The 25,361-nt window shown below is 47.4% G+C and overlaps 1 protein-coding gene across 5 annotated transcripts in view; it reads left to right on the forward strand.

Annotated features, from left to right (window-relative positions):
* The window catches only part of DLEC1 (DLEC1 cilia and flagella associated protein), a 247,281-nt gene that overhangs the window by 190,956 nt on the left and 30,964 nt on the right, over positions 1–25,361 (forward strand). For all 5 annotated transcript variants that reach the window (XM_063921795.1, XM_063921794.1, XM_063921796.1 and 2 more), the window contains exons 28-31: positions 1,807–1,922; positions 2,949–3,019; positions 4,458–4,681; positions 18,651–18,818. In XM_063921795.1, coding sequence (XP_063777865.1) covers positions 1,807–1,922; positions 2,949–3,019; positions 4,458–4,681; positions 18,651–18,818 — 579 coding nt within the window. The remainder of the gene's footprint in view (positions 1–1,806; positions 1,923–2,948; positions 3,020–4,457; positions 4,682–18,650; positions 18,819–25,361) is intronic.

Raw genomic sequence — 25,361 nt, forward strand, 5'->3', positions numbered from 1 at the left:
TAAAAACTATCTTCAGCATAAAGAAGAACAAGGAGTCCTGGAAGTGATGATATCGCCACCACAGAGCCTAGATCTCAACATCATCGAGTCTGTCTGGGCTTTCATGGAGAGATAGAAGGATTAGAGCAAGCCTACATCCACAGAATATCTGTAGTTAGTTCTCCAAGATGTTTGGAACAACCTCCCTGCCAAGTTCCTTCAAAAACTGTGTGCAAGTGTACCTAGAAGAATTGATGCTGCTTTGAAGGCAAAGGGTGGTCACACCAAATATTGATTTGATTTAGATTTCTCTTCTGTCCATTCACTCTGCATTTTCCTACTTGCTAAAATAAGCTATTGACTATTTTTGAAAGCATTCTTACTTTGCAGCATTTTTTCAACATCTGCCTAAAACTTTTGCACAGTACCGTGTGTGTGCTGACCTGTCGGAATTTATATATATATTTGTATAAATTCCGACAGGTCAGCAGTTCCATACATGGGACGTTTCTGCACTCTTTATTGCTGCGCCTTCGTCAGGAACTACAATAGAGCGCTGAAACGTTGAAAAAGATGTTGTAAGTTTGGTCTGGAATGTCGCCATCCCTGTGCTGCAGTATCTGGTGTGTCTGACACTTTTCTCTGCTAAATATACCTGCATAGTGCATGCATAGATAGGTGCCGATTTATGTTTTTGCTGGTGGATGCTTGGCGGGAGGCGACAGCAGGAATGAACGGGCAGCCACAGCAATGACTAATGCCCATTACACATTATACAACACACCGTAACGCCCAGTGTACATTATGCAACACACCGTAATGCTTGGTGATATATATACTGGGGACTGGGGGGGCATGGTGACAAACACTCATACAGTGGGTCCTGGGGGAGGGGGGCTTGGTGACACAAACACACACACACATACATACAGTGGGGGAGGGGGGGCATGGTGACACACACACACGCACACATACAGGGAGTCCTGGGGGAGCAGCCATACAGCCGGCGTTATTAAATTAGATTTAGTACCTTTTACCTTGTCCTGAGAGGCGGGCTCCCTGATGATAACTATACTTCCTGGCCACTGCTGCTAGCCCCCGCAGCCCCCCGCAGTGGATTGAGACGTGCTGGGGGCTGAGGAAGCGCTTCCATACATAGCTGTGTGAAAAATACCTTAAAATGCCTGGGGAGACAGGCGAAAGAGGTCAAATGTGACCTCTACCGTCTTTCTCCTCCATGGCGGCAGCCATTTTTGGTGGGGTTTTTTTTACACTGCACTGTATAGAACCGCTTCTGCAGCCCCCAGTGCGTCTCACTGCGGGTGCTGGCGGTGGATAGCGGTAACTGGGGCAGCGACTGATTCCGGGGGTGCTCCTGATTGTCCGTGGGTGCTCGGGTCCGGGAGCACCGACAGAATCTGCGCCTATGCATGCATATATATAAATAAATACAAATTAACATTATAAAGTGGTCACTATTTTACTCTCAAACTTTTGGCGTATCTGTAGTAGATTGTTAAAGTGTAAATAAATGTAGGTTTCTGTATCAGTCTCAGTTTGCTGGCAGGAAAGTTGTGGCCAATCGCTCGCCTGCATTTTGCCACCAGACTGAAAGTTGCCAGTCAGTCCCTGATTGGTAGCACCTGATTACTCGCTGCATGTTCAGAAGCGAACTCGGTAATGGGCATTTTCAGCCAGCCTCTCTGCACCTCTTGCAGAATAGAACATTGCTATCTTTTCTGTTTTTACCCGGATTCTTGTCTTGTCTTAGCAAAAACATGAATGATTTGTTTTAACTATTGAGCTTTACACCTTCCTGTCGTTTAGGTTGGTGATCTAAATCCTAAGGAGATAGCTATGAAGATGACAGTGAAAGGATGCCCTATATACTTCCAGATGACAGGACCGAGGCCTGATAGACAGACTGAAGGGCCTGTGCTAAGGTAAAATGTAGGCTCATTGTAACTCACTGAAATCCCATGCAGTGATGAAATGTCCATAGCTAGATTCTAAGGGCTAGATTTACAGAGCTTCTCGCGGGTTTGAGCTGAGGATCCGGTATGATATACCGGCAGACAGGATGCCGGCTGTCAGTATACCAACATCCCATCTGCCGGAATCCTGGCAGGGAGGCAGCGAGTCCCCTCACAGCTTGCTGCAATCGCCACGCTTCAGGTCCAGTGGCTTCGCTCGCCACAGGTTCTGTTCCCACTCGGTTGGTGGCGTGGACCCACCAACCAAATGGAAATTAGAGGTGGGTGTCGGTATGGCGGTCGTCAGTAAAATGCCAGATGCCGGGATTCCGGCGTCAGTGTCCTGAACTTTGACTGCATCCCGGACCTGAAAATTAAAGCAACACATTCAGTGTAAAGACCGGGATGCATTATACGGATTGTGCCGATTTACATTTTCAGCTCCAACCTGCCAAGAAAACAACAGCCTCCGGCTTGTAACTCTAGCCCCAACGATGCTTTTATAGTGCTATTTCAATAATAAAAGCATATCCTTCTGTCATGTGAAATAATACTTCATCTATTTATTTGAAATAATAATGATTTTGTATTAAGTTTCAACATAAATTTTCCAGCCTTTTCCCTAAGTAACGTTGGGATTATTTTAATCACACCTGCTTATATACGGAAATAGATGTAGAGCTCAGTCACCAGCTTCATAAATAAGGATAAAGCGATGTAGCTGGGCCCACAGACACCCTGCGCACGTGACACGCCCCCAGCGCACGTGACATCACGCAACAAGCGCCAGGGGAGCAGGACGGTGGATGCCACCTATAGATGCACCCTGCTGCTTTCTATGTAGTGGGTGATTTTCTAGCCAGCCCTCTAGGTGTAAATGGGTTTTGTCAGGGCAGTGACCATGCCATTCCCCCAGCCTTGGTCCCTGGCATTGTCACACACACCTCTCTACAGCACTGATGAGAACATTTTTATAGCCTGTTCCTATCTTTTAAGGTTTGGAACTCACGTGTCAGGTGGAGATACAGTTTCTCGCTGCTTGAGCATTAACAATCCAAGTCCTTGTGGTAAGTGTGTTCATCTATCTCTGACACTGGGGACTAGTTACTAATATAGGCACAAAAGGAGGACAGTGAGTGGATACAGCAGGTACTGTGCGCAGATTGGTGAAGGGCAAGTCATTTTATTATTATTTCTATGGCTCCACAGTGCAGTACAAACAGGTAAAATACACAGCAAAAAGCCAACTTAGTACAAACAAGAACGTTACATATAAATATAATTACATAAATGAAGCTCGCAGATTATATAATCATGTAGGGAATACACTGGGAGACGTCCTTGTTCATGAGAAAACATACAATCTATAGGGACCATAGGTGGACACGAGTATGAAGGGAACAGAGCTGAGAAACACTGAGGCTAGGGATTAGGAAGAGGGGTGGCATGCTACAATTAATAGTTTTAAGGTCATGTTTATAGGCTAGGAAGCTGGAGGGGGGCATTCCAGAGGTAAGGAGTGACACTGGAGAAGTCCTGGAGGTGAGAGTGGGAGCTAGGATATGGTTTTAGGCAGAGCAAAGTGAGCGGGTTAGAGTGTGCATGGAATTGAGACTGGAAATAAGGGCATGAGGGCTGTGTTGGTGAGAGACATAGGAAATTGGCTTTGATTTTGATTAGAGCAACAAGACAGGAAAATCAGTCGGGCAGCAGAGTTAAGGATGGATTAAACAGGGGCAAGACGGGAAGGAAAAGCCAGAGGGGAGTAGATTAGTCAAGGTGGGAGAGGATCAGAGGGTGAGTATGAGTTTTAGTAGCTTCGAGGGTGAGAAAAAGGGGGGGGGGGAGAGAAGGAAAGAGCATAAGAAAAGATGACCCCTAGACAACAACAAACTTGGGGTACAGAGTAGAGTGAGAGGTTATCAGTAGAGATAGGGGTGGGCTTGGCTGGGGGAAACATTGAATTTCAGGACATCCAAGAGGAGACATGGGACATGGGAGAGGACTGGGGGTGAAAGATCAAGGAAAGAAAGGTACATTTGGGTATTATCGGAACAAAAGAATTTCTGGAGTGCAAAGGAACAGATAAATTCAACACAGCAGGGGGTGTAGAAGGTAAAGAGAAGAGAGCATTGGGGGACCCTGATGGGAAGAATATGAGGTGAGTGTGGAGACCAAGAAGGAGTGGTTGGACAAGCAGGAGATAAACCAGGAGGAAGGGGTGCTCAGCGCTATTGAATGCTGCTCTGAGGTCGAGGTATATGAGAATAGAGAAGTGGTCATTGTATTTGGTCATGTGGACTTCATTAGTGGCCTTGGTGAGTGCAGTTTCAGTGGAGTGAAGACACGGAAAGCCGGATTGGAGTGGGTAAGGGAGGTAGTGATCAATAATCAGCTGAATGAAATCCAGCGGATTGTTTCCTCTCAGTTACTGCAACATCTGCATTATTGTTCAAATGTTAGTGTGTACTACTGTACTCACTTCTGTCACTCGCTTACTTTCAGATATTCGCATAGACTGGGAGACTTATAACCGAGAACGTGATAGTTCCCAGCTTTTAGACCTTGTGTTGCTTTATGGAGAGCCTTTCCCCTTGAAGGACATAGATGGGAATGAAATTGTTGATTCCAATTTGGATTTTCCAGAAAGTGAAGGCTCTCCTCTGAACTGGGATAAAATCCCCAGTACATCATGGACTTCGTCATCAGCTTCTTTCAGAAGCACTGATGTAAGTATTGGGCCAACCATGAATAAAAGTGAATAGTCTGTTTATGACACAATGGAAGAGGATTAAGGCCTCATTCCGATGTAAGTGATTTGGTTTATCCTTAATGGTGGCCAATGGTGACACAGACACAACTTCTTTTGTAAGATGCAGCGAGTCCCTCCCTGAGCTACTGTCAGGGTGCCAGGGACCCAGACACCAACTCTTTTGTAGCGTCAACGGATCCCTCCCAAGTCATCCATGTAGCAGGCTGACAGCAGTAGCTCTTTGTCAGCTAGTAAGAAATCACATAAATAAAATAATACAGGGCTGGATCTCAGCCCTTAGTGACGGGCTCCCCCGGGCACATTTCTAAAACTGGCAATGATGGGGAATAGAGGGGGAAGAGTCAACACTTTCTAAATTTAAAGTGCCAGCTCCACTCGAACACTCTTCTATACCCCAGTGTCTTGAGCACCAGTGTCCCCTGTGAATTAGAGAAATCGATTTATCGGTAAGTACCAAAATCCTATTTTCTGATTGTGTGGTCTGATCTCATATGGGAATTTCAGAATGGAGTTTTTGGAATACCTATCAGTAATAGGAATCTTAGATTCCTGCGTGAAACATGTTGTTCCAATGCAGGTAGCATCTTGTCACATTAGGTAAGTGCTTTCATCCGTCTATAGCCAGACATTTAAATAAGCCATATTTTCATCCAAAATTCCCAGTGTCGTTCAGAAGATACTAAAGCTGTCGACCTCATATCGCAATAATTGACGTCATACGTAAACTAAAGTACACTTTATAATTTTCTAATATTCACTTAGAACATATCTGGAATGTGTTATTATACACAACTAGACTTATACTCCAAGCAGTTTATAACAACTAGCAAGAACATATTTCTGTGTTCACTGGTATATATAGCAAGCTCCTGAAGCAAGCATATTGCTCCCATCAAGGTCATACTTGCACTACTTTGAACGGGGAAGGTCTTGCCACTATTATAATCTTAGCATCCAGGCCATTATAATCTTCCCATGATAAGTACTAGTTGATTATTTTTGCAGAATTCTGTTATGTGGGCATAAAATAAGCCAATGGTGTTAAGTAGAGGCCCAATGTTACTGTTGCAGTCCACCCCCAACCACTCTCTACATCAGTGTTTTTCAGCCACTGTGCCATGGCACACTAGTGTGCCCTGAGCAGTCTGCAGGTGTGCCGCCATAGAAGCAGAGCCAGGCTCGTCAGTGTTTTGCCGCTACTGAGGCCCTAGAACGATCAACACTGGTGGGTTTAGTGGTTGCAGAGCCAGTTCCACTTTTGGACCTGGGCAGTGTTGGGCTCTTCTGGGGTTCTCAGATGTGGCTCAGGTGTTACCTATGGAGAAGCTGCGACATGACATCCTAGGACATGCAACTGCACCATGCATCACCATTATATTTGAGTGTGCCTTGGCAATATGTAAATCTTGTTCAGTGTGCCGCGAGTTGTAAAAGGTTGAAAATCTCTGTGCTACAGTGTCATCACCATGTTGTTATAAAAATGCCCCAAAACCGCCGAAAGACGTGCATTGGTAGAGGGGCTGCTGGAGGGGACCGACAGGGGCCCCAGTTTGCTACCCCACCCTAGTATGCCTGTGCTGTAGCCAGTGGCAGTGGCGCCATCTTCCAGTGATCTCTTCGGAAAGATGGCGCAGCACATAGGAAGCAAAGACTCTGGCACTGCGACAGAGTTTTTGCTCGTTAGTGGCCAGTGTCATCTTCCCAAATATCACTGGAATGATGGCACTGGCTGGGGAAGAGGGACCTGCCCCCTAAGATTGTTCTACTGTGAGGCGTAATCTGAATTGGGGGTACCATTGTGTGACCACACCCATCCTTGTGAGACCACACCACTTTTTTTTTTGCAACTAGGGGGGTGCCTAATCCCTTGCACTGGTCCTGGCTCTGCTTAATGGGGATGGGGGGGGGGGGGGGAAGAATAAGTTGCACCACCACTCCAAGACCACTTTCAGCACTGCCAGGTACATTGTATAAATACAGACATTTTTCTGCATTTGAACAAGGGGATGTTTTAGCCTGAAACGTCTGCTTCTCCTGATACTGTTTGTTTGCTTTAATTAAAAAAAATAAAATAGGATTTTGGTACTTACCGATAAATCCTTTTCTCCTAGTCCGTAGAGGATGCTGGGGACTCCAAAATGACCATGGGGTATAGACGGGATCCGCAGGAGCTTGGGCACACTAAAAAGACTTAATCTGGGTGTGAACTGGCTCCTCCCTCTATGCCCCTCCTCCAGACCCCAGTTATAGGAACTGTGCCCAGGAGAGACGGACATTTCAAGGAAAGATTTTTGTTTAAACTAAGGGCTACAAAACTACCAGCCCACACCACAAACATACCGTACAACCGGAGTAACTTTAAACCAGATAACAGTATGCAGTAACACCAGCAACAAGCTGCAATAAACAATACACAACCCGTGTATAAACCAATTTAACCAGCAAGAAACCACTGCAAGTAATAGTCCGCACCGGGACGGGCGCCCACCATCCTCTACGGACTAGGAGAAAAGGATTTATCGGTAAGTACCAAAATCCTATTTTCTCTTACGTCCTAGAGGATGCTGGGGACTCCAAAAGGACCATGGGGATTATACCAAAGCTCCAGAACGGGTGGGAGAGTGCGGACGACTCTGCAGCACCGACTGAGCAAACGCCAGGTCCTCATCGGCCAGGGTATCAAAATGATAAAACTTAGCAAATATGTTAGACCCCGACCAAGTAGCCTCTCGGCAAAGTTGTAATGCCGAAACGCCTCGGGCAGCCGCCCAAGATGAGCCCACCTTCCTGGTAGAATGGGCTTTTACTGACTTCGGCACCGGTAGTCCGACCGAAGAGTGAGCCTGCTGGATCGTACTACAAATCCAGCGCGCAATAGTCTGTTTTGAAGCGGGATGACCAATCTTGTTGGCAGCATACAAGACAAACAACGCCTCAGTCTTCCTAGCAACAGATGTCCTAGAAACGTAGATCTTCAACGCTCTTACAACATCCAGAGATTTTGGAATCGCCAGCGCTTCCGTAGCAACCGGAATCACAATAGGTTGGTTAATGTGAAATGAAGAAACCACCTTCGGTAGAAATTGTTGACGAGTCCTCAATTCCGCCCTATCCGAATGAAAAATTAAGTATGGGCTCTTATGAGATAAAGCCGCCAACTCTGACACCTGCCTGGCAGATGCCAGTGCCAACAGCATAACCACCTTCCAAGTGAAAAACTTCAACTCAACCTTATGCAAAGGTTCAAACCAGGAAGACATGAGAAACCGTAAGACCACATCAAGGTCCCATGGAGCTACAGGAGGTACAAACGGAGGATTGATATGCATTACTCCTTTCACAAAGGTCTGAACCTCTGGGAGGGCAGTTAATTCTTTTTGAAAGAAAATAGACAAAGCCGAAATCTGCACTTTGATGGAACCCAATTTCAGGCCTGCATCTACACCCGCCTGTAAAAAGTGGAGAAAGCGACCCAAGTGAAAATCTTCCGCAGGAGCCATTTTAGACTCACAACAGGAAACATACTTCCTCCAAATATGGTGATAATGTTTCGTCGTAACCTCCTTCCTAGCCTTAATGAGAGTTGGAATGACCTCCCTGGGAATACCCTTACGAGCTAAGATCTGGCGCTCAACCTCCATGCCGTCAAACGCAGCCGCGGTAAGTCTGGAAACACGCATGGACCCTGCTACAACAGATCCTCTCTTAGAGGAAGCGGCCAAGGATCTTCCACCAGTAAGTCCTGAAGATCCGGGTACCAGGCCCTTCTTGGCCAGTCTGGGACGACGAGAATCGCCTGAACCCTTGCACAGCGAATGATCCCCAGTACCTTTGGAATGAGAGGAAGTGGAGGGAACACATACACCGACTGGAACACCCACGGAGACACCAGGGCGTCCACTGCACTGGTTTGGGGGTCCCTTGACCTGGAACAATACCTCGGGAGCTTCTCGTTGAGACGAGACGCCATCATGTCGATCAACGGAATTCCCCAGCGTTCTGTCACCTCTGCAAAAACCTCTTGGTGAAGAGCCCACTCTCCCGGATGGAGATCGTGTCTGCTGAGGAAATCTACTTCCCAGTTGTCCACTCCCGGTAGGAAAACCGTTGACAGTGCGCTCACGTGTTGTTCCGCCCAGCGAAGGATTTTTGTGGCCTCCGCCATTGCCGCTCTGCTCCTTGTTCCGCCTTGACGGTTTATATGTGCCACCGCTGTGATGTTGTCTGACTGCACCAGGACAGGACGACCCTGAAGAAGGCTTCTTGCTTGTAGCAGGATGTTGTAAATGGCTCTTAACTCGAGAATATTTATGTGGAGACAGGCTTCCTGGAGCGACCATTTTCCCTGGAAGTTTCTTCCTTGGGTGACTGCTCCCCAGCCTCGGAGACTTGCATCTGTTGTCAGAAGTACCCAATCCTGGATACCGAATCGGCGTCCCCCTAGGAGGTGATGACCTTGTAGCCACCACAGGAGAGAAATTCTGGCTCTGGGAGATAAACTTATCTTCCGGTGAATGTGCAGGTGAGACCCGGACCATTTGCTCAGCAAGTCCCACTGAAACACCCGGGCGTGAAACCTGCCAAATGGTATGGCTTCGTACGCCGCAACCATCTTCCCCAGAACCCGAGTACAATGATGGATTGACACACTCGTCGGCCTCAGAAGTTCCATGACCATCGTCTGCAGTTCCAGAGCCTTTTCTTCTGGAAGAAATACCTTCTGTAAATCCGTGTCCAGAATCATGTCCAGAAAAGGAAGCCAAGTGGTCGGAATCAACTGGGATTTTGGCAAATTGAGCGGGATCCGGTCTGAAGATCGACAGTGTCTAGGTCGACAATGTTTAGGTCGACCACTATAGGTCGACAGTCACTAGGTCGACATGGATGGAAGGTCGACAGGGTTTCTAGGTCGACATGTGCTAGGTCGACAGGTCTAAAGGTCGACATGAGTTTTCACATTTTATTTTTTATTTTTTTATTTTTTCATACTTAACGATCCACGTGGACTACGATTGGAACGATAAAGTGTGCTGAGCGAAGCGGTAGTGGAGCGAAGGCACCATGCCTGAAGCATGGCGAGCGAAGCGAGCCATGCGAGGGGACGCGGTGCACTAATTTGGGATCCCGGTCACTCTACGAAGAAAACGACACCCAAAAAAAAAAATTCCTCATGTCGACCTTTAGACCTGTCGACCTAGCACATGTCGACCTAGAAACCCTGTCGACCTAGTGACTGTCGACCTATAGTGGTCGACCTAAACATTGTCGACCTAGACACTGTCGATAAAACGAACCACACCCAATTGAGCACCCAACCGTGCTGTTGCAGAACCGACAGTGTCAACTCTACACTTCTCAGCAACCGTTCCTTTGACCTCGCCTTTATCAGGAGATTGTCCAAGTACGGGATAATTGAAACCCCTTGTTTGCGAAGAAGAACCATCATTTCCGCCATGACTTTGGTGAAAATCCTCGGAGCCGTGGAAAGCCCAAATGGCAACGTCTGAAATTGGTAATGAGAATCCCGTATCGCAAACCTGAGAAAAGCCAGATGAGGAGGATATATCGGCACATGTAAGTAGGCATCCTTTATGTCGACTGACGCCATAAAATCCCCCCCCCCTCCAGGCTGGCAATCACCGCTCGAAGGGATTCCATCTTGAACTTGAACACTTTCAAGTATGGATTGAGGGATTTTAGATTTAGAATTGGTCTGACCGAACCGTCCGGTTTCGGCACCACAAAGAGACTCGAGTAGAACCCCTCCCCCCGCTGGGACGAGGGAACGGGAATAATGACCCTCTGTAGACACAATTTTTGAATCGCTGCTAGCACCACCTCCCTGTCCGGAAGAACTACTGGTAATGCCGAAATGAAGAACCGGTGAGGGGGCATCTCCTGAAACTCCAGTTTGTATCCTTGAGACACGATCTCTAACACCCAAGGATCCAGGTCTGATTGAATCCAGACCTGACTGAATATCCGAAGACGGCCCCCCACCGGTCCGGACTCCCCCACGGAAGCCCCAGCGTCATGCGGTGGACTTGGTAACAGCAGGGGAGGACTTTTGGTCCTGTGCGCCTGAGCCTGCAGGAGGTTTCCTTCCCCTTCCTCTACCCTTTGAAGCGAGGAAGGACGAACCTTTTCCACACCTGTATTTATTGTGACGAAAGGACTGCAGTTGCTGATGTGGTGCCTTTTTCTGTTGTGTGGGCACATAAGGAAGAAAAGAGGACTTACCCGCAGTCGCGGTCGAGACCAGGTCCGCCAAGCCGTCCCCAAACAAGACAGTACCTTTGAAGGGTAGTGCTTCCATAGACCTCTTGGAGTCGGCATCAGCGTTCCATTGATGGATCCACAGGGCCCTCCTGGCAGATATCGACATGGCATTGGTTCTTGAACCCAAGAGAGAGACATCCCTTTAGGTAATCTGCAGCGTCCTTAATATAACCGAGAGTTAAAAGGACATTATCTTTGTCAAGGGTATCCATATCACTAGCTAAATTCTCAGCCCATTTAGCAATAGCACTACTCACCCATACCGACGCCACAGTGGGTCTGAGCAAAGCCCCCGAATTAGCGAAAATGGACTTCAGACACGTCTCCAACTTGCGATCCGCCGGATCTTTGAGAGCTGCCGTGTCAGGAGACGGAAGTGCCACCTTCTTAGACAAACGGGATAGAGCTTTATCAACATTTGGAGATGTCTCCCATTTTTCCCTGTCATCAGAGGGGAAAGGATACGCCATGTAAATCCTCTTGGGAATCTGCCATTTCTTATCCGGCGACTCCCAAGCCTTTTCACACAGAGTATTCATTTCATGAGAGGGGGGAAACTTCACCTCAGGTTTTTTTTCCTTGAACAAGCAAATCCTTGTTTCCTGTACCACAGGTTCATCAGAAATGTGTAAAACATCTTTTATAGCCACAATCATGTACTGAATACTCTTAACTAACCATGGATGTAAAACTGCCTCAGTGAAATCGACCTCGGAATCAGAGTCCGTGTCGGTATCAGTATCTACCACTTGAGTAAATGGCCTCTTATGGGACCGGATGGGGTCTGTACCTGAGACAAAGCCTCTTCCATGGACTTTTTCCACACCTGCGTCTGTGACTCAGACTTATCTAACCTCTTTGATAAGGAAGCTACATTGGAATTTATCGTATTGAGCAGTGCTAGCAAATCAGGTGTCCCAATTCTAGCCCCGCATCCACACCCCCAATAAACTCCTCTGGTGAATAACATTCAGTCTCAGACATGCCGACACGTAGTACCGATACACCCCAACACACAGAACGTCCCAGCTAGGTGACAGGCCCACAATGAAGCCCAGAGAGAGGACACAGAGGGAGTATGCCAGCTCACACCCCAGCGCCCATATATCGACACAAACGATATATGTACCCAGCGCTGCCTTTGTTAAATTCAAGCACCACACTGCGGCCCCCCTTTGGAAATTCCCCCCGTTACTTTGTAGAGAAGCGTGGAGGTCCCGGCAGCGTCTATCCCTCAGCCGCGTGTAGGGAGAAAATGGCGCCCGTGAGCTGCGGGACGAAGCTCCGCCCCCTTCCCGGCGGGCTTCGTTCCACCAATTTCAAAATTGAAAGAAAATGCCGGCGGGGGTCTGTAAAGGGTGCCGAGGCACCTACAATCTCTTTATGCCGCCCTCAACTCCAGTAACATGCCGCCCAGGGCGCCCCCCCCCAGCGCTCTGCACCCAGTGAAATACCGTTGGTGAGGTGTGTGGGAGCATGGAGCACAGCGTTGCCGCTGTGCTGTACCTTTACTGAAGTCTTCTGCCGTCCTGAAGTCTTCTGTTCTTCTCATACTCACCTGACTTCTGGCTTCTGTGAGGGGGCGACGGCGTGGCTCCGGGAGGGGGCTAGGCGCACCAAGTGATCGAACCGTCTGGAGCTAATGGTGTCCAGTAGCCGAGAAGCAGAGCCCTTAAACCAGGCATTCCCAACCACGGTCCTTAAGGCACACCAACAGTGCAGGTTTTAGTGATATCCAGGCTTCAGCACAGGTGACTTATTTAGTAGCTCAGTTATTTTGATTTAACCATCTGTGCTGCAGCCTGGATATCACTAAAACCTGCACTGTTGGTGTGCCTTGAGGACCGTGGTTGGGAATGCCTGCCTTAAACTAAGAAGAAGTAGGTCTGCTTCTCTCCCCTCACTCCCACGCTGCAGGGAGCCTGTAGCCAGCAGGTCTCCCTGAAAATAAAAAACCTAACAAGTCTTTTTCTAGAGAAACTCAGTAGAGCTCCCCTAGTGTGCATCCAGTCACTCCTGGGCACAAAGTCTAACTGGGGTCTGGAGGAGGGGCATAGAGGGAGGAGCCAGTTCACACCCAGATTAAGTCTTTTTAGTGTGCCCAAGCTCCTGCGGATCCCGTCTATACCCCATGGTCCTTTTGGAGTCCCCAGCATCCTCTGGGACGTAAGAGAAACAAACAAAAAACAAAACAAAACATGTTTTGGTGCAACAATTCACTGGCATGTAGACTTACTTTTGCGAGAGAAGAACCTGAATTGCTGTGAGCTTGTGTAACAGATTGTAACCAGGGCAGCCAAGAATGGGTGAAGGGGTCGTGACGAAATGGCAGGAGGAATGGCAGTGCCTCCTAAACACCCCCTCTCCGGAAGAATAGCTTTCTCGCCTCTGGGAGTCACTCAGGGGGCAGTGTTGAACATTTGTCCTCCTCAACGGTGGCCAGACCATTTTTGGGGCGGCTGCGTGATGTCACAGACAGCCGTTCCGATAACAAAAATGGTGGCGGTGCAGATGCAGGGGGCATCTGCTATTCCCTGTTCAGCGATGTGATTACAAATAGATTGCGATCACAATGCTGGGCGGGACTTTGGGGTTATTCAGGTTGGGTTGCAGATTCTGCTAAAAAGCAGGATCTGCAATTCTTTCTTTCGGATGCTGAATGTCCTGCCCAGTGGATCCTAAACTTTTTTGAACCATGATTCCCTAGAGTATCATTCACAGCACCCCTAAGCCAGAGTTTCTTATTGAGAAATTCAGAAAAAAATATAAAATGAAGTAAATTGTGTTTATAATATGTCATCCTTAGGTTCAGTTATGTGGTGAGGGACTGGTTTGTCCAATTAAATTAAGTATAAATAGTTTGAATTGGTCCTGGACCACCAAAATACGGCACCACTGCAAGGCATCCCCTAAGCCACCACCCCCCCTCCCCCACACTCCCCTTTCCTGAGTCACCCCAGGGTGTCACGGCCCCCTTATTGGAAACTACTGCCAAAATGTATTTATTTTTTAACTACTTGCAATACACCTTAGATCTCAGTTCCTATAAGGATGTAAATCCTTGTATACAGTAAACTACACATATGTGGGAATAGTCCTCGACTCCCTGCCGGCATTCTGGTGGTCGGGATCCCACCGACGGTATGCAGACCGCCAGGATGGTGACTACATCCCATTTAGATGACTATGTGGGAGTTTTATCATTATTATCCTATTAGTATGTAAAAGGTGCTGAAAGGGGAGAGCGCTACTGCGCAGATTCCATACTGTTCCTCCAGGGAGGCTTCACTCCCTGTACCAAGATGGCTACTGACCTAAATACTGAACATAAGTGCGGCGCCATCTTGACAATTTCTTAGAGCAGCACAGTGGGAGACAGTAGTTTTTCAATAACTCCTCAGAGACCTGAGATTATCAGAGATCCACAACACTTGCAGTGATCTTGCACTGCTACCTGTTGCGTACACTCATCAGTGACACTCCACTCAGTGAGAACAAGTGTGTAACAGTGATTATGTGGGATTCATATAAATATTTTATGCAAAATGAGTGTTGGAGAATTATTTTAACTCTTATTTTTTGTTCAGATATTTTTTTTTTTTTCTGGGCCAAACAGGTCAAATTTTTGGCCCACTTAGGGAACCGGAGCTTTTTAAATTATTTCAAAATGTAACTGGACCCTCTCAGCTCACTTTAAAATTGTTATAAAGGAGAAAATTATCTAAAAGCAATTATAGAGTAAGACCATTTCCCTTACTGTGTAACCTGCAGAACTAGGTGTCCCGTTAGTTGCTTTTCATTTTACCCTTGTATGCCTTACTGCCATGTTTTGCTTATCGCACAGTGTAACCTATGTAGTGTGCCCAACATGGCTGCTTCACCTGGTTCTCTCTTGTGTAGAATAAACAATGCATGGTTCTGAACTCTCCTAATATATTTGTCTCCCCAAATATGTGTCATTTCTTCACCTTTTGAGAGAATTTATTAATAAAAATAAAGACAACTTCAAGCAAAATATATTTAAATAATAAATGTCTATTTTTATTTTAAGTAAAATTTAGCCTGTTTTTCTTCCTCTTCTTTGTCTTCTTCTTTGTCTTCTTATGATGATGATGATGATGATTATTATTATTTACTCTGCATTCTAAAATAGGGAATTTCGGACTAAGATTGGTCCAGTAATCTTACAAACTTGTCCTATAAGAGGAGCAAGATGGTGGGAGACTCATGAAGAGTCATCCTTCAGCACTCAGGAGAGGAAAAACCCCCTTGTGGAGGAAACCTCTGGGAACCCATGGCTGAAGGGCTGCCCGTCCCTCTAGGCATTAAGGGACTATGCAGAGTTTGCCCAGACCACCCACCCACTAACCTTGCCTAACCCAGTCATCCCTTCTGTCGCCTAAAATCTGCTATTTTGACCTATTACCCGGCCAGAGAAAAACACACCTGCACGTCAATGGTGAGAGAGTGAAAAGAGAGAGCAAGAGATGAATGGGAGTGAGGGGAGGGGGACAGTCATAACCACCATAGCATTAATTTCTGACGCTAACAGGGATTACAACTGTACAATTGTAGCCATTCTCGTCGTGGCTACATGTTACCGCGATTGCGCCTTGTTAGGCGCACCCGCACCGCGTATGTCTGGACGTCTAAGACGTGTGCCCCATTCGCATGGATGGGAGTGGCAAATGCCACAGCTAGGCGCAGCAACGCATGGCTGCGTCGAGAGTGCACGTTTCCCTCATATGTAGCCATGATCAGCATGGCTACATCTGTATATAGTATTGGATAAAAACCCGAGTGCCATCCCCCAAGGGGTGACACCAAACTGCCGGTTCCCCTTCAGTGACAGGAGCCGGGTGTTGCACTGTGACATTATGTACAGCACCCAGCTCCTGTCACTGTGCAGGAGCCAGCACCGCACACACACTAGTCCCGGGTGCAGCCTGCAACCCCTGGGACACCCAGAGTGAGGCCACGCCCCTACCCATGAAACCACACACCCTTTTTACCATTGCGCACTGCATTACTTCCTCCCTCCCCTCCTCTCCGGGTGTCACCAGTGACGCCTCTGCCATGCTTGTAGCAGCTGGCCCTAAGATCTACGCCTGCAGCCCTGAGTGTTTGCCCCTGTGACTTGTTGATTGTCATAGTGAAGCAGATGCTTACAGGAACTGCAGGGGCTTGGATTGAAAAGAAAAAATGTATGGATATAAAGGGTATACATGGTATAAACACAGTCTCACCTGCACCACATCCCGTTCGAATCTCTCCCTCAATTAGGTTCCTCTGCAGAGCAGTCACTTTAAGTCGAGTTCTGTTGTATAAATTGGGAAGAGTCAAGTTCCGCAGAAGCATGACCGGAACACCAACTGTCAGCGCAGTGCTGTACGCGGGAAGTCCAGCTGCACTAAGGGAGTTTAAAACTTCCACTCATACTGTATAGTCATTTTGGATGGGTTGGTACCAGGTGACCAGCGTTTGGGAGACTGCCGGTCACCATACCGACGCTGGAATTCCGTCTGTCAGATGGCCGGTAAGGGGGGGGGGGGGGGGGCGGTTGACGAGCACAACGAAGCCCCTTGCGGGCTTGCTGTGCTTGCCACCCACTAGATTGAGCGTGCAGGCTCAATCTATTACCGGCGATGTGCGGGGCCGCGCATCGCTGTCGCTGGGGGCATACACACTACAGATCTGTGCTTAAAATCTAAGCAATCTAGTCAGATTGCTTAGATTTTAAACACGGATATCTCCGTGTGTACCCCCCTTAAGGCTTTGTATGAACCCAATTTCCACTGTTGTTATGTTTGTTACTGTTACAGTGTATCAGTGATAACCTCAATTAAGGACAAAACAATGAGTAAATCTGTGACCAGCACAAACCTAATCTGATTGGTCTGATTCTGCATATGCTACAGCAGTGTTTTTCAGGCACTGTGCCGTGGCAGACTAGTGGGCGCTGAGCAGTCTCCAGGTGTGCCGCCATAGAAGCAGAGTCAGGCTCGCCAGTGTGCTGCCGCTACTGGGGCCCTGGAACGATCAATACTGGTGGGTTTAGTGTTTGTAGAGCCAGTTCTAATCATGTCACCTTGTTCCTTATCTGCTCCAAGCTATACATGTTAAGATCCTTTAGTCTTTCTGGGTAAGTAATAACAATAATAATAATAATTTTATTTATATAGCGCTCTTTCTCCAACAGGATTCAAGGCGCTTTACAGACATCAAAAACAATGCACATAATACAGGGGATTTGAGTAATACAGCAATAGATCAGCCACACAAACATAAAAGAAAACCTTAAGCACACAGAAAGCATAATGCATGATTGGTGTAGGCATTTTGGGTAATAACTTCCAAGGGTTGTGTATTCCACCCTCACAAGGTACCAGGTGCGGCAGCCATCTTGGGCGCACAGGCGTAGGATTACCCAGGGTGGAATAGTCCACCCCTATAAGAGATGACACAAAATGGGGGTGATTTCAAAGTCCTACAGTTCAGAGTAGGGTTCCAAAAAAAAACACCTGGCCCAAGTATTTTTTTTATCCCATCCATAAGCGTACCAGATGAGGCAGCCATGTTGGGTGAACTTCGAAGGTTACACTGTGGGAGGTGAACCATACAAGGGCCCAGTACATACTGTATATGGGAAAACCGACACTTTTGTAGTAGTATGATGTACTCTGTATGTAGGGCGCAATGGCAGGGTGTGCAATCAGTGGAGGTAAACATTACAGGAAAAGCACACGGTGGGGTGGAAGAGACAGGGAAAAAATGGGGGGGGGGGGGGTAGGTTAATAATCAATAGCAGGTAACCAGTGGAGGAAGGAAAATTGGGATTACATTATTTTGATAAGATCATAGTATGGGTGGGTTTCAGAATGTGGGGGCACACTCAGGACCAATGGAGATGTCCCTGCTGAGCCTGGTCCTGGTGCTCTCCCCCCACAGTTCCCTGCTCATCTTCAGGGTTTGGCCCAGGGGAAGACTTGATGTTCTCAGCCAGAGAGGTGGTAAGCTTGGTCCTGGAGTTCTCATGGTAGAGGTGAGGGGAGCCCACATAATGATCCTGAGTTTTGTGGTTGTAACGCAGTCCTTTTGTTATCTTGTTGGTTTGTTTGCCTTCTGTTTTCCGAATAAAACTTTAGTAAGGCAGTTGAAATAGTCTGCAGTATTTACTGAATGAAACTTTGGTATTTACCGAATAAATGGTGCATGGCCATGTAGGCCATGAACCATTTAGTTGCCCTTCTTTGTACAGTCTCTAATGTATTAATATTCTTTTTGAAGATATGGCCCCCAGAATTGAACACAGAATTTCTAGATGAGGCCTTACCAATGACCTATACAGTGGCATTATTACTTCTTTCTGCTGCTGATTCCTCTCCCAATGCAGCCAAGCATCTGACTAGCCTTCCTCATTGCTTTGTTACATTGCTTACCTGCCTTTAAGTGACCTGAAATAGTGACACTTAGATGCCTTTCCTCCTGAGCTTAATGTTGCACCTGGGACCACCACTCACTAGTTACACCATTGACCGCAGTCTAACCATAACCCTAATGTCGACTTATTATACCACACCTTTTGTTTCAGTGGTAATTATAAAAATGTATTATTATTTATTGTAGTATAATTATTTGTGCTTTAGCACGTAGAAGGTGAAGAACAGATAGAGGAAGCAGACAAGGAAGTGAATGTGAACCATAATGATCACGAAAAACAATTAACACCAGAAGAGAAATTAATTTCTGTTATTCTGAGACCTCACGAGGGAGTCGCCTCCGATTACCCATACTGCATCACTCCAAGGCAGACGGTAAGTCAAAATACAACTGTTCTCTAATACTTTTGGCAAAGTAACTTGAAGTCAGTTAGTTATTCTCAGAAAATGCAGGTGCACACTCTAAACACTAAGAACACTGGAAATCAAAACTATTATTATAAACTCTGCAATTTAACATGGAGTAAAATTGAGGTTCTTAGTATAATATTTGCCAAAAAATATGGACCCACCTACCCCTGCCAGGTGACCTCATTAGATGGGTTCTTAACATTCCTAAGGTTCAAGCCCACAGCACAGGAACCCCTAGCCAGCACAACCGTAAGTAACAGATTTATGTGTTAAAAGGTTTCTCTATCGTCCTAGTGGATGCTGGGGTTCCTGAAAGGACCATGGGGAATAGCGGCTCCGCAGGAGACAGGGCACAAAAAGTAAAGCTTTTCCAGATCAGGTGGTGTGCACTGGCTCCTCCCCCTATGACCCTCCTCCAGACTCCAGTTAGATTTTTGTGCCCGGCCGAGAAGGGTGCAATCTAGGTGGCTCTCCTAAAGAGCTGCTTAGAAAAAGTTTAGCTAGGTTTTTTATTTTACAGTGATTCCTGCTGGCAACAGGATCACTGCAGCGAGGGACTGAGGGGAGAAGGAGTCAACTCACCTGCGTGCAGGATGGATTGGCTTCTTGGCTACTGGACATCAAGCTCCAGAGGGACGATCACAGGTACAGCCTGGATGGTCACCGGAGCCGCGCCGCCGGCCCCCTTGCAGATGCTGAAGTCAGAAGAGGTCCAGAATCGGCGGCTGAAGACTCCTGCAGTCTTCTAAAGGTAGCGCACAGCACTGCAGCTGTGCGCCATTTTCCTCTCAGCACACTTCACACGGCAGTCACTGAGGGTGCAGGGCGCTGGGAGGGGGGGCGCCCTGGGAGGCAAATGTAACCTATATAAAGGCTAAAAATACCTCACATATAGCCCCCAGAGGCTATATGGAGATATTTAACCCCTGCCTGATTTCTCTAAATAGCGGGAGACGAGCCCGCCAGAAAAGGGGCGGGGCCTATCTCCTCAGCACACGGCGCCATTTCCTCTCACAGCTCCGCTGGTCAGGACGGCTCCCAAGTCTCTCCCCTGCACTGCACTACAGAAACAGGGTAAAACAGAGAGGGGGGGCAAATTTATGGCGATATTTTGATATAACAAAGCAGCTATAAGGGAGCACTTATTATAAGGCTATCCCTGATATATATATATAGCGCTTTTGGTGTGTGCTGGCAAACTCTCCCTCTGTCTCCCCAAAGGGCTAGTGGGTCCTGTCTTCGTTAGGAGCATTCCCTGTGTGTCTGCTGTGTGTCGGTACGTGTGTGTCGACATGTATGAGGACGATATTGGCGTGGAGGCGGAGCAATTGCCAAATATGAGGATGTCACCCCCTAGGGAGTAGACACCAGAATGGATGCCTTTATTTATGGAACTACGGGATAGTGTCAACACGCTAAAGCAGTCGTTTGACCACATGAGACGGCCGGACAATCAATTAGTGCCTGTCCAGGCGACTCAAACACCGTCAGGGGCTGTGAAACGCCCTTTGCCTCAGTCGGTCGACACAGACCCAGACACAGGCGATGACTCCAGTGGTGACGGTGACGAATCAACCGTATTTTCCAGTAGGGCCACACGTTATATGATTTTGGCAATGAAGGAGGCGTTACATTTAGCTGATACTACAGGTACCACTAAACAGGGTATTATGTGGGGTGTGAAAAAACTACCTATAGTTTTTCCTGAATCAGAAGAATTAAATGACGTGTGTAATGAAGCGTGGGTTGCCCCTGATAAAAAGCTGATAATTTCAAAGAAATTACTGGCATTATACCCTTTCCCGCCAGAGGTTAGGGAGCGCTGGGAAACACCTCCTAGGGTGGATAAGGCGCTAACACGCTTATCTAAACAAGTGGCGTTACCCTCTCCTGAGACGGCCGCACTTAAAGATCCATCAGATAGGAGGATGGAAAATATCCAAAAAAGTATATACACACATGCAGGTGTTATACTACGACCAGCTATAGCGACTGCCTGGATGTGCAGTGCTGGGGTAGTTTGGTCAGAGTCCCTGATTGAAAATATTGATACCCTGGACAGGGACAATATTTTACTGTCGTTAGAACAAATAAAGGATGCATTTCTTTATATGCGTGATGCACAGAGGGATATCTGCACACTGGCATCACGGGTAAGTGCTATGTCCATTTCGGCCAGAAGAGCTTTATGGACGCGACAGTGGACAGGCGATGCGGATTCAAAACGGCATATGGAAGTTTTGCAGTATAAAGGGGAGGAGTTATTTGGAGTCGGTCTATCAGATTTGGTGGCCACGGCTACAGCCGGGAAATCCACCTTTCTACCTCAAGTCACTCCCCAACAGAAAAAGGCACCGACCTTTCAACCGCAGCCCTTTCGTTCCTTTAAAAATAAGAGAGCAAAGGGCTATTCATATCTGCCACGAGGCAGAGGTCGAGGGAAGAGACAGCAACAGGCAGCTCCTTCCCAGGATCAGAAGCCCTCCCCGGCTTCTACAAAAGCCTCAGCATGACGCTGGGGCTTCTCAAGCGGACTCGGGGACGGTGGGGGGTCGTCTCAAAAATTACAGCGCGCAGTGGGCTCACTCGCAAGTAGATCCCTGGATCCTGCAGATAATATCTCAGGGGTACAGGTTGGAATTAGAGACAGATCCACCTCGCCGTTTCCTGAAGTCTGCTTTACCAACGTCCCCCTCCGAAAGGGAGACGGTTTTGGAAGCCATTCACAAGCTGTACTCTCAGCAGGTGATAGTCAAGGTACCTCTTCTGCAACAAGGGAAGGGGTATTATTCCACTCTTTTTGTGGTACCGAAGCCGGATGGCTCGGTAAGGCCTATTCTAAATCTGAAGTCCTTGAACCTGTACATAAAGAAGTTCAAGTTCAAGATGGAGTCACTCAGAGCAGTGATAGCGAACCTGGAAGAGGGGGTCTTTATGGTATCCTTGGACATCAAGGATGCGTATCTCCACGTTCCAATTTACCCCTCACACCAGGGGTACCTCAGGTTCGTTGTACAAAACTGTCACTATCAGTTTCAGACGCTGCCGTTCGGATTGTCCACGGCACCTCGGGTCTTTACAAAGGTAATGGCAGAGATGATGATTCTTCTTCGAAGAAAAGGCGTATTAATTATCCCATACTTGGACGATCTCCTAATAAGGGCAAGGTCCAGAGAACAGCTAGAGATGGGATTAGCACTGTCTCAAGAAGTGCTAAAACAGCACGGGTGGATTCTGAATATTCCAAAATCCCAGTTAATGCCGACAACTCGTCTGCTGTTCCTAGGGATGATTCTGGACACGGTTCAGAAAAAGGTTTTTCTCCCGGAGGAAAAAGCCAAGGAGTTATCCGAGCTTGTCAGGAACCTCCTAAAACCAGGAAAGGTGTCTGTACATCAATGCACAAGAGTCCTGGGAAAAATGGTGGCTTCTTACGAAGCAATTCCATTCGGCAGATTCCACGCAAGAATTTTCCAAAGGGATCTGTTGGACAAATGGTCAGGGTCGCATCTTCAGATGCACCTACGGATAACCCTGTCTCCAAGGACAAGGGTGTCTCTTCTGTGGTGGTTGCAGAGTCCTCATCTATTGGAGGGCCGCAGATTCGGCATACAGGATTGGATCCTGGTGACCACGGACGCCAGCCTGAGAGGCTGGGGAGCAGTCACACAAGGAAGAAACTTCCAGGGAGTATGGACGAGCCTGGAAACGTCTCTTCACATAAACATTCTGGAACTAAGAGCAATATACCATGCTCTAAGCCAGGCAGAACCTCTGCTTCAAGGAAAACCGGTGTTGATCCAGTCGGACAACATCACGGCAGTCACCCATGTGAACAGACAGGGCGGCACAAGAAGCAGGAGTGCAATGGCAGAAGCTGCAAGGATTCTTCGCTGGGCAGAGAATCATGTGATAGCACTGTCAGCAGTGTTCATCCCGGGAGTGGACAACTGGGAAGCAGACTTCCTCAGCAGACACGATCTTCACCCGGGAGAGTGGGGACTTCATCCAGAAGTCTTCCACATGCTGATAACCCGTTGGGAAAGACCAATGGTGGACATGATGGCGTCTCGCCTCAACAAAAAACTGGACAGGTATTGCGCCAGGTCAAGAGATCCGCAGGCAATAGCTGTGGACGCGCTGGTAACGCCTTGGGTGTACCAGTCGGTGTATGTGTTTCCTCCTCTGCCTCTCATACCAAAAGTATTGAGAATTATACGGCAAAGAGGCGTGAGAACGATACTAGTGGTTCCGGATTGGCCAAGAAGGACTTGGTACCCGGAACTTCAAGAGATGATCACGGAAGATCCGTGGCCTCTACCTCTAAGGAGGGACTTGCTTCAGCAGGGTCCCTGTCTGTTTCAAGACTTACCGCGGCTGCGTTTGACGGCATGGCGGTTGAACGCCGGATCCTAAAGGAAAAAGGCATGCCGGAAGAAGTCATTCCTACTTTGATTAAAGCAAGGAAGGAAGTAACCGTGCAACATTATCACCGAATTTGGCGAAAATATGTTGCGTGGTGCGAAGATCGGAGTGCTCCGACGGAGGAATTTCAACTGGGTCGATTCCTACATTTCCTGCAATCAGGATTGTCTATGGGTCTCAAATTGGGATCTATTAAGGTTCAAATTTCGGCCCTGTCGATTTTTTTTTCAAAAAGAATTGGCTTCAGTCCCTGAAGTCCAGACCTTTGTTAAGGGAGTGCTGCATATACAGCCTCCTGTGGTGCCTCCAGTGGCACCGTGGGATCTCAATGTGGTTTTGGAATTTCTAAAATCTCATTGGTTTGAACCACTAAAAAAGGTGGATTTGAAATATCTCACATGGAAAGTGACCATGCTTCTAGCCCTGGCTTCGGCCAGGAGAGTGTCAGAACTGGCAGCTTTATCTTACAAAAGCCCATATCTGATTTTCCATTCGGACAGGGCAGAACTGCGGACTCGTCCGCATTTTCTCCCTAAGGTGGTGTCAGCATTTCATCTGAACCAGCCTATTGTAGTGCCTGCGGCTACAAGTGACTTGGAGGACTCCAAGTTACTGGACGTTGTCAGAGCATTAAAAATATATATTGCAAGGACAGCTGGAGTCAGAAAATCTGACTCGTTGTTTATATTGTATGCACCCAACAAGATGGGTGCTCCTGCGTCTAAGCAGACGATTGCTCGTTGGATCTGTAGCACAATCCAACTTGCACATTCTGTGGCAGGCCTGCCACAGCCTAAATCTGTAAAGGCCCACTCCACAAGGAAGGTGGGCTCATCTTGGGCGGCTGCCCGAGGGGTCTCGGCATTACAGCTCTGCCGAGCAGCTACGTGGTCAGGGGAGAACACGTTTGTAAAATTTTACAAATTTGATACTCTGGCTAAGGAGGACCTGGAGTTCTCTCATTCGGTGCTGCAGAGTCATCCGCACTCTCCCGCCCGTTTGGGAGCTTTGGTATAATCCCCATGGTCCTTTCAGGAACCCCAGCATCCACTAGGACGATAGAGAAAATAAGATTTTACTTACCGATAAATCTATTTCTCGGAGTCCGTAGTGGATGCTGGGCGCCCATCCCAAGTGCGGATTATCTGCAATAATTGTACATAGTTATTGTTAACTAATTCGGGTTATTGTTGAAGGAAGCCATCTTTCAGAGGCTCCGCTGTTATCATACTGTTAACTGGGTTTAGATCACAAGTTGTACGGTGTGATTGGTGTGGCTGGTATGAGTCTTACCCGGGATTCAAAATCCTCCCTTATTGTGTATGCTCGTCCGGGCACAGTACCTAACTGGAGTCTGGAGGAGGGTCATAGGGGGAGGAGCCAGTGCACACCACCTGATCTGGAAAAGCTTTACTTTTTGTGCCCTGTCTCCTGCGGAGCCGCTATTCCCCATGGTCCTTTCAGGAACCCCAGCATCCACTACGGACTCCGAGAAATAGATTTATCGGTAAGTAAAATCTTATTTTTACATTAATAAGTGCAACTCAGTGCTAGAAGTGTTACATAGGTGAGAAGTAGTAATTAAGGTTTTGAAAAGTGCTACATTAGTGAAAAGCAGGTTAGGTACTAAAAAGTGTTAGATGAAGTGTTACTAATACCCCAAAGCAGCCCGGCCACACCAACTAACCAAGCCACCTGTCCCAAACCCATCTCTAATACTGACATATTATATAAATTTATCCAGAACCTATTTCAGTATGTAGTCTGCAATGCAAGGAACTTTTACTAATTAAAACCACACAAGGACAGGTGGGAGGAGTGCTAGTCTAGGCTGAAGGAGTCTCTACCTTCAAGGAATGTTAGGGACGCTCCGGATGAGGTCACCTGGTCGAGTTAGTTGGGTCCATATTTTTGGGCCAAAAATGATGCTAAGAACCTCTATTTTACTCCATGTTAAATTGCATAGTTTATTACAATTTATTTGCTTGCCAGTGATCTTGGTGTTTAGAGTGTGCACCTCTTATAATGTTTAGAATTATGATGTGCTGTCCCTCCTCCCCCAACCCCCCCTTCTATATAGTC

Source organism: Pseudophryne corroboree, chromosome 5 (assembly GCF_028390025.1).
Source record: "Pseudophryne corroboree isolate aPseCor3 chromosome 5, aPseCor3.hap2, whole genome shotgun sequence".
NCBI lineage: Eukaryota > Metazoa > Chordata > Amphibia > Anura > Myobatrachidae > Pseudophryne > Pseudophryne corroboree.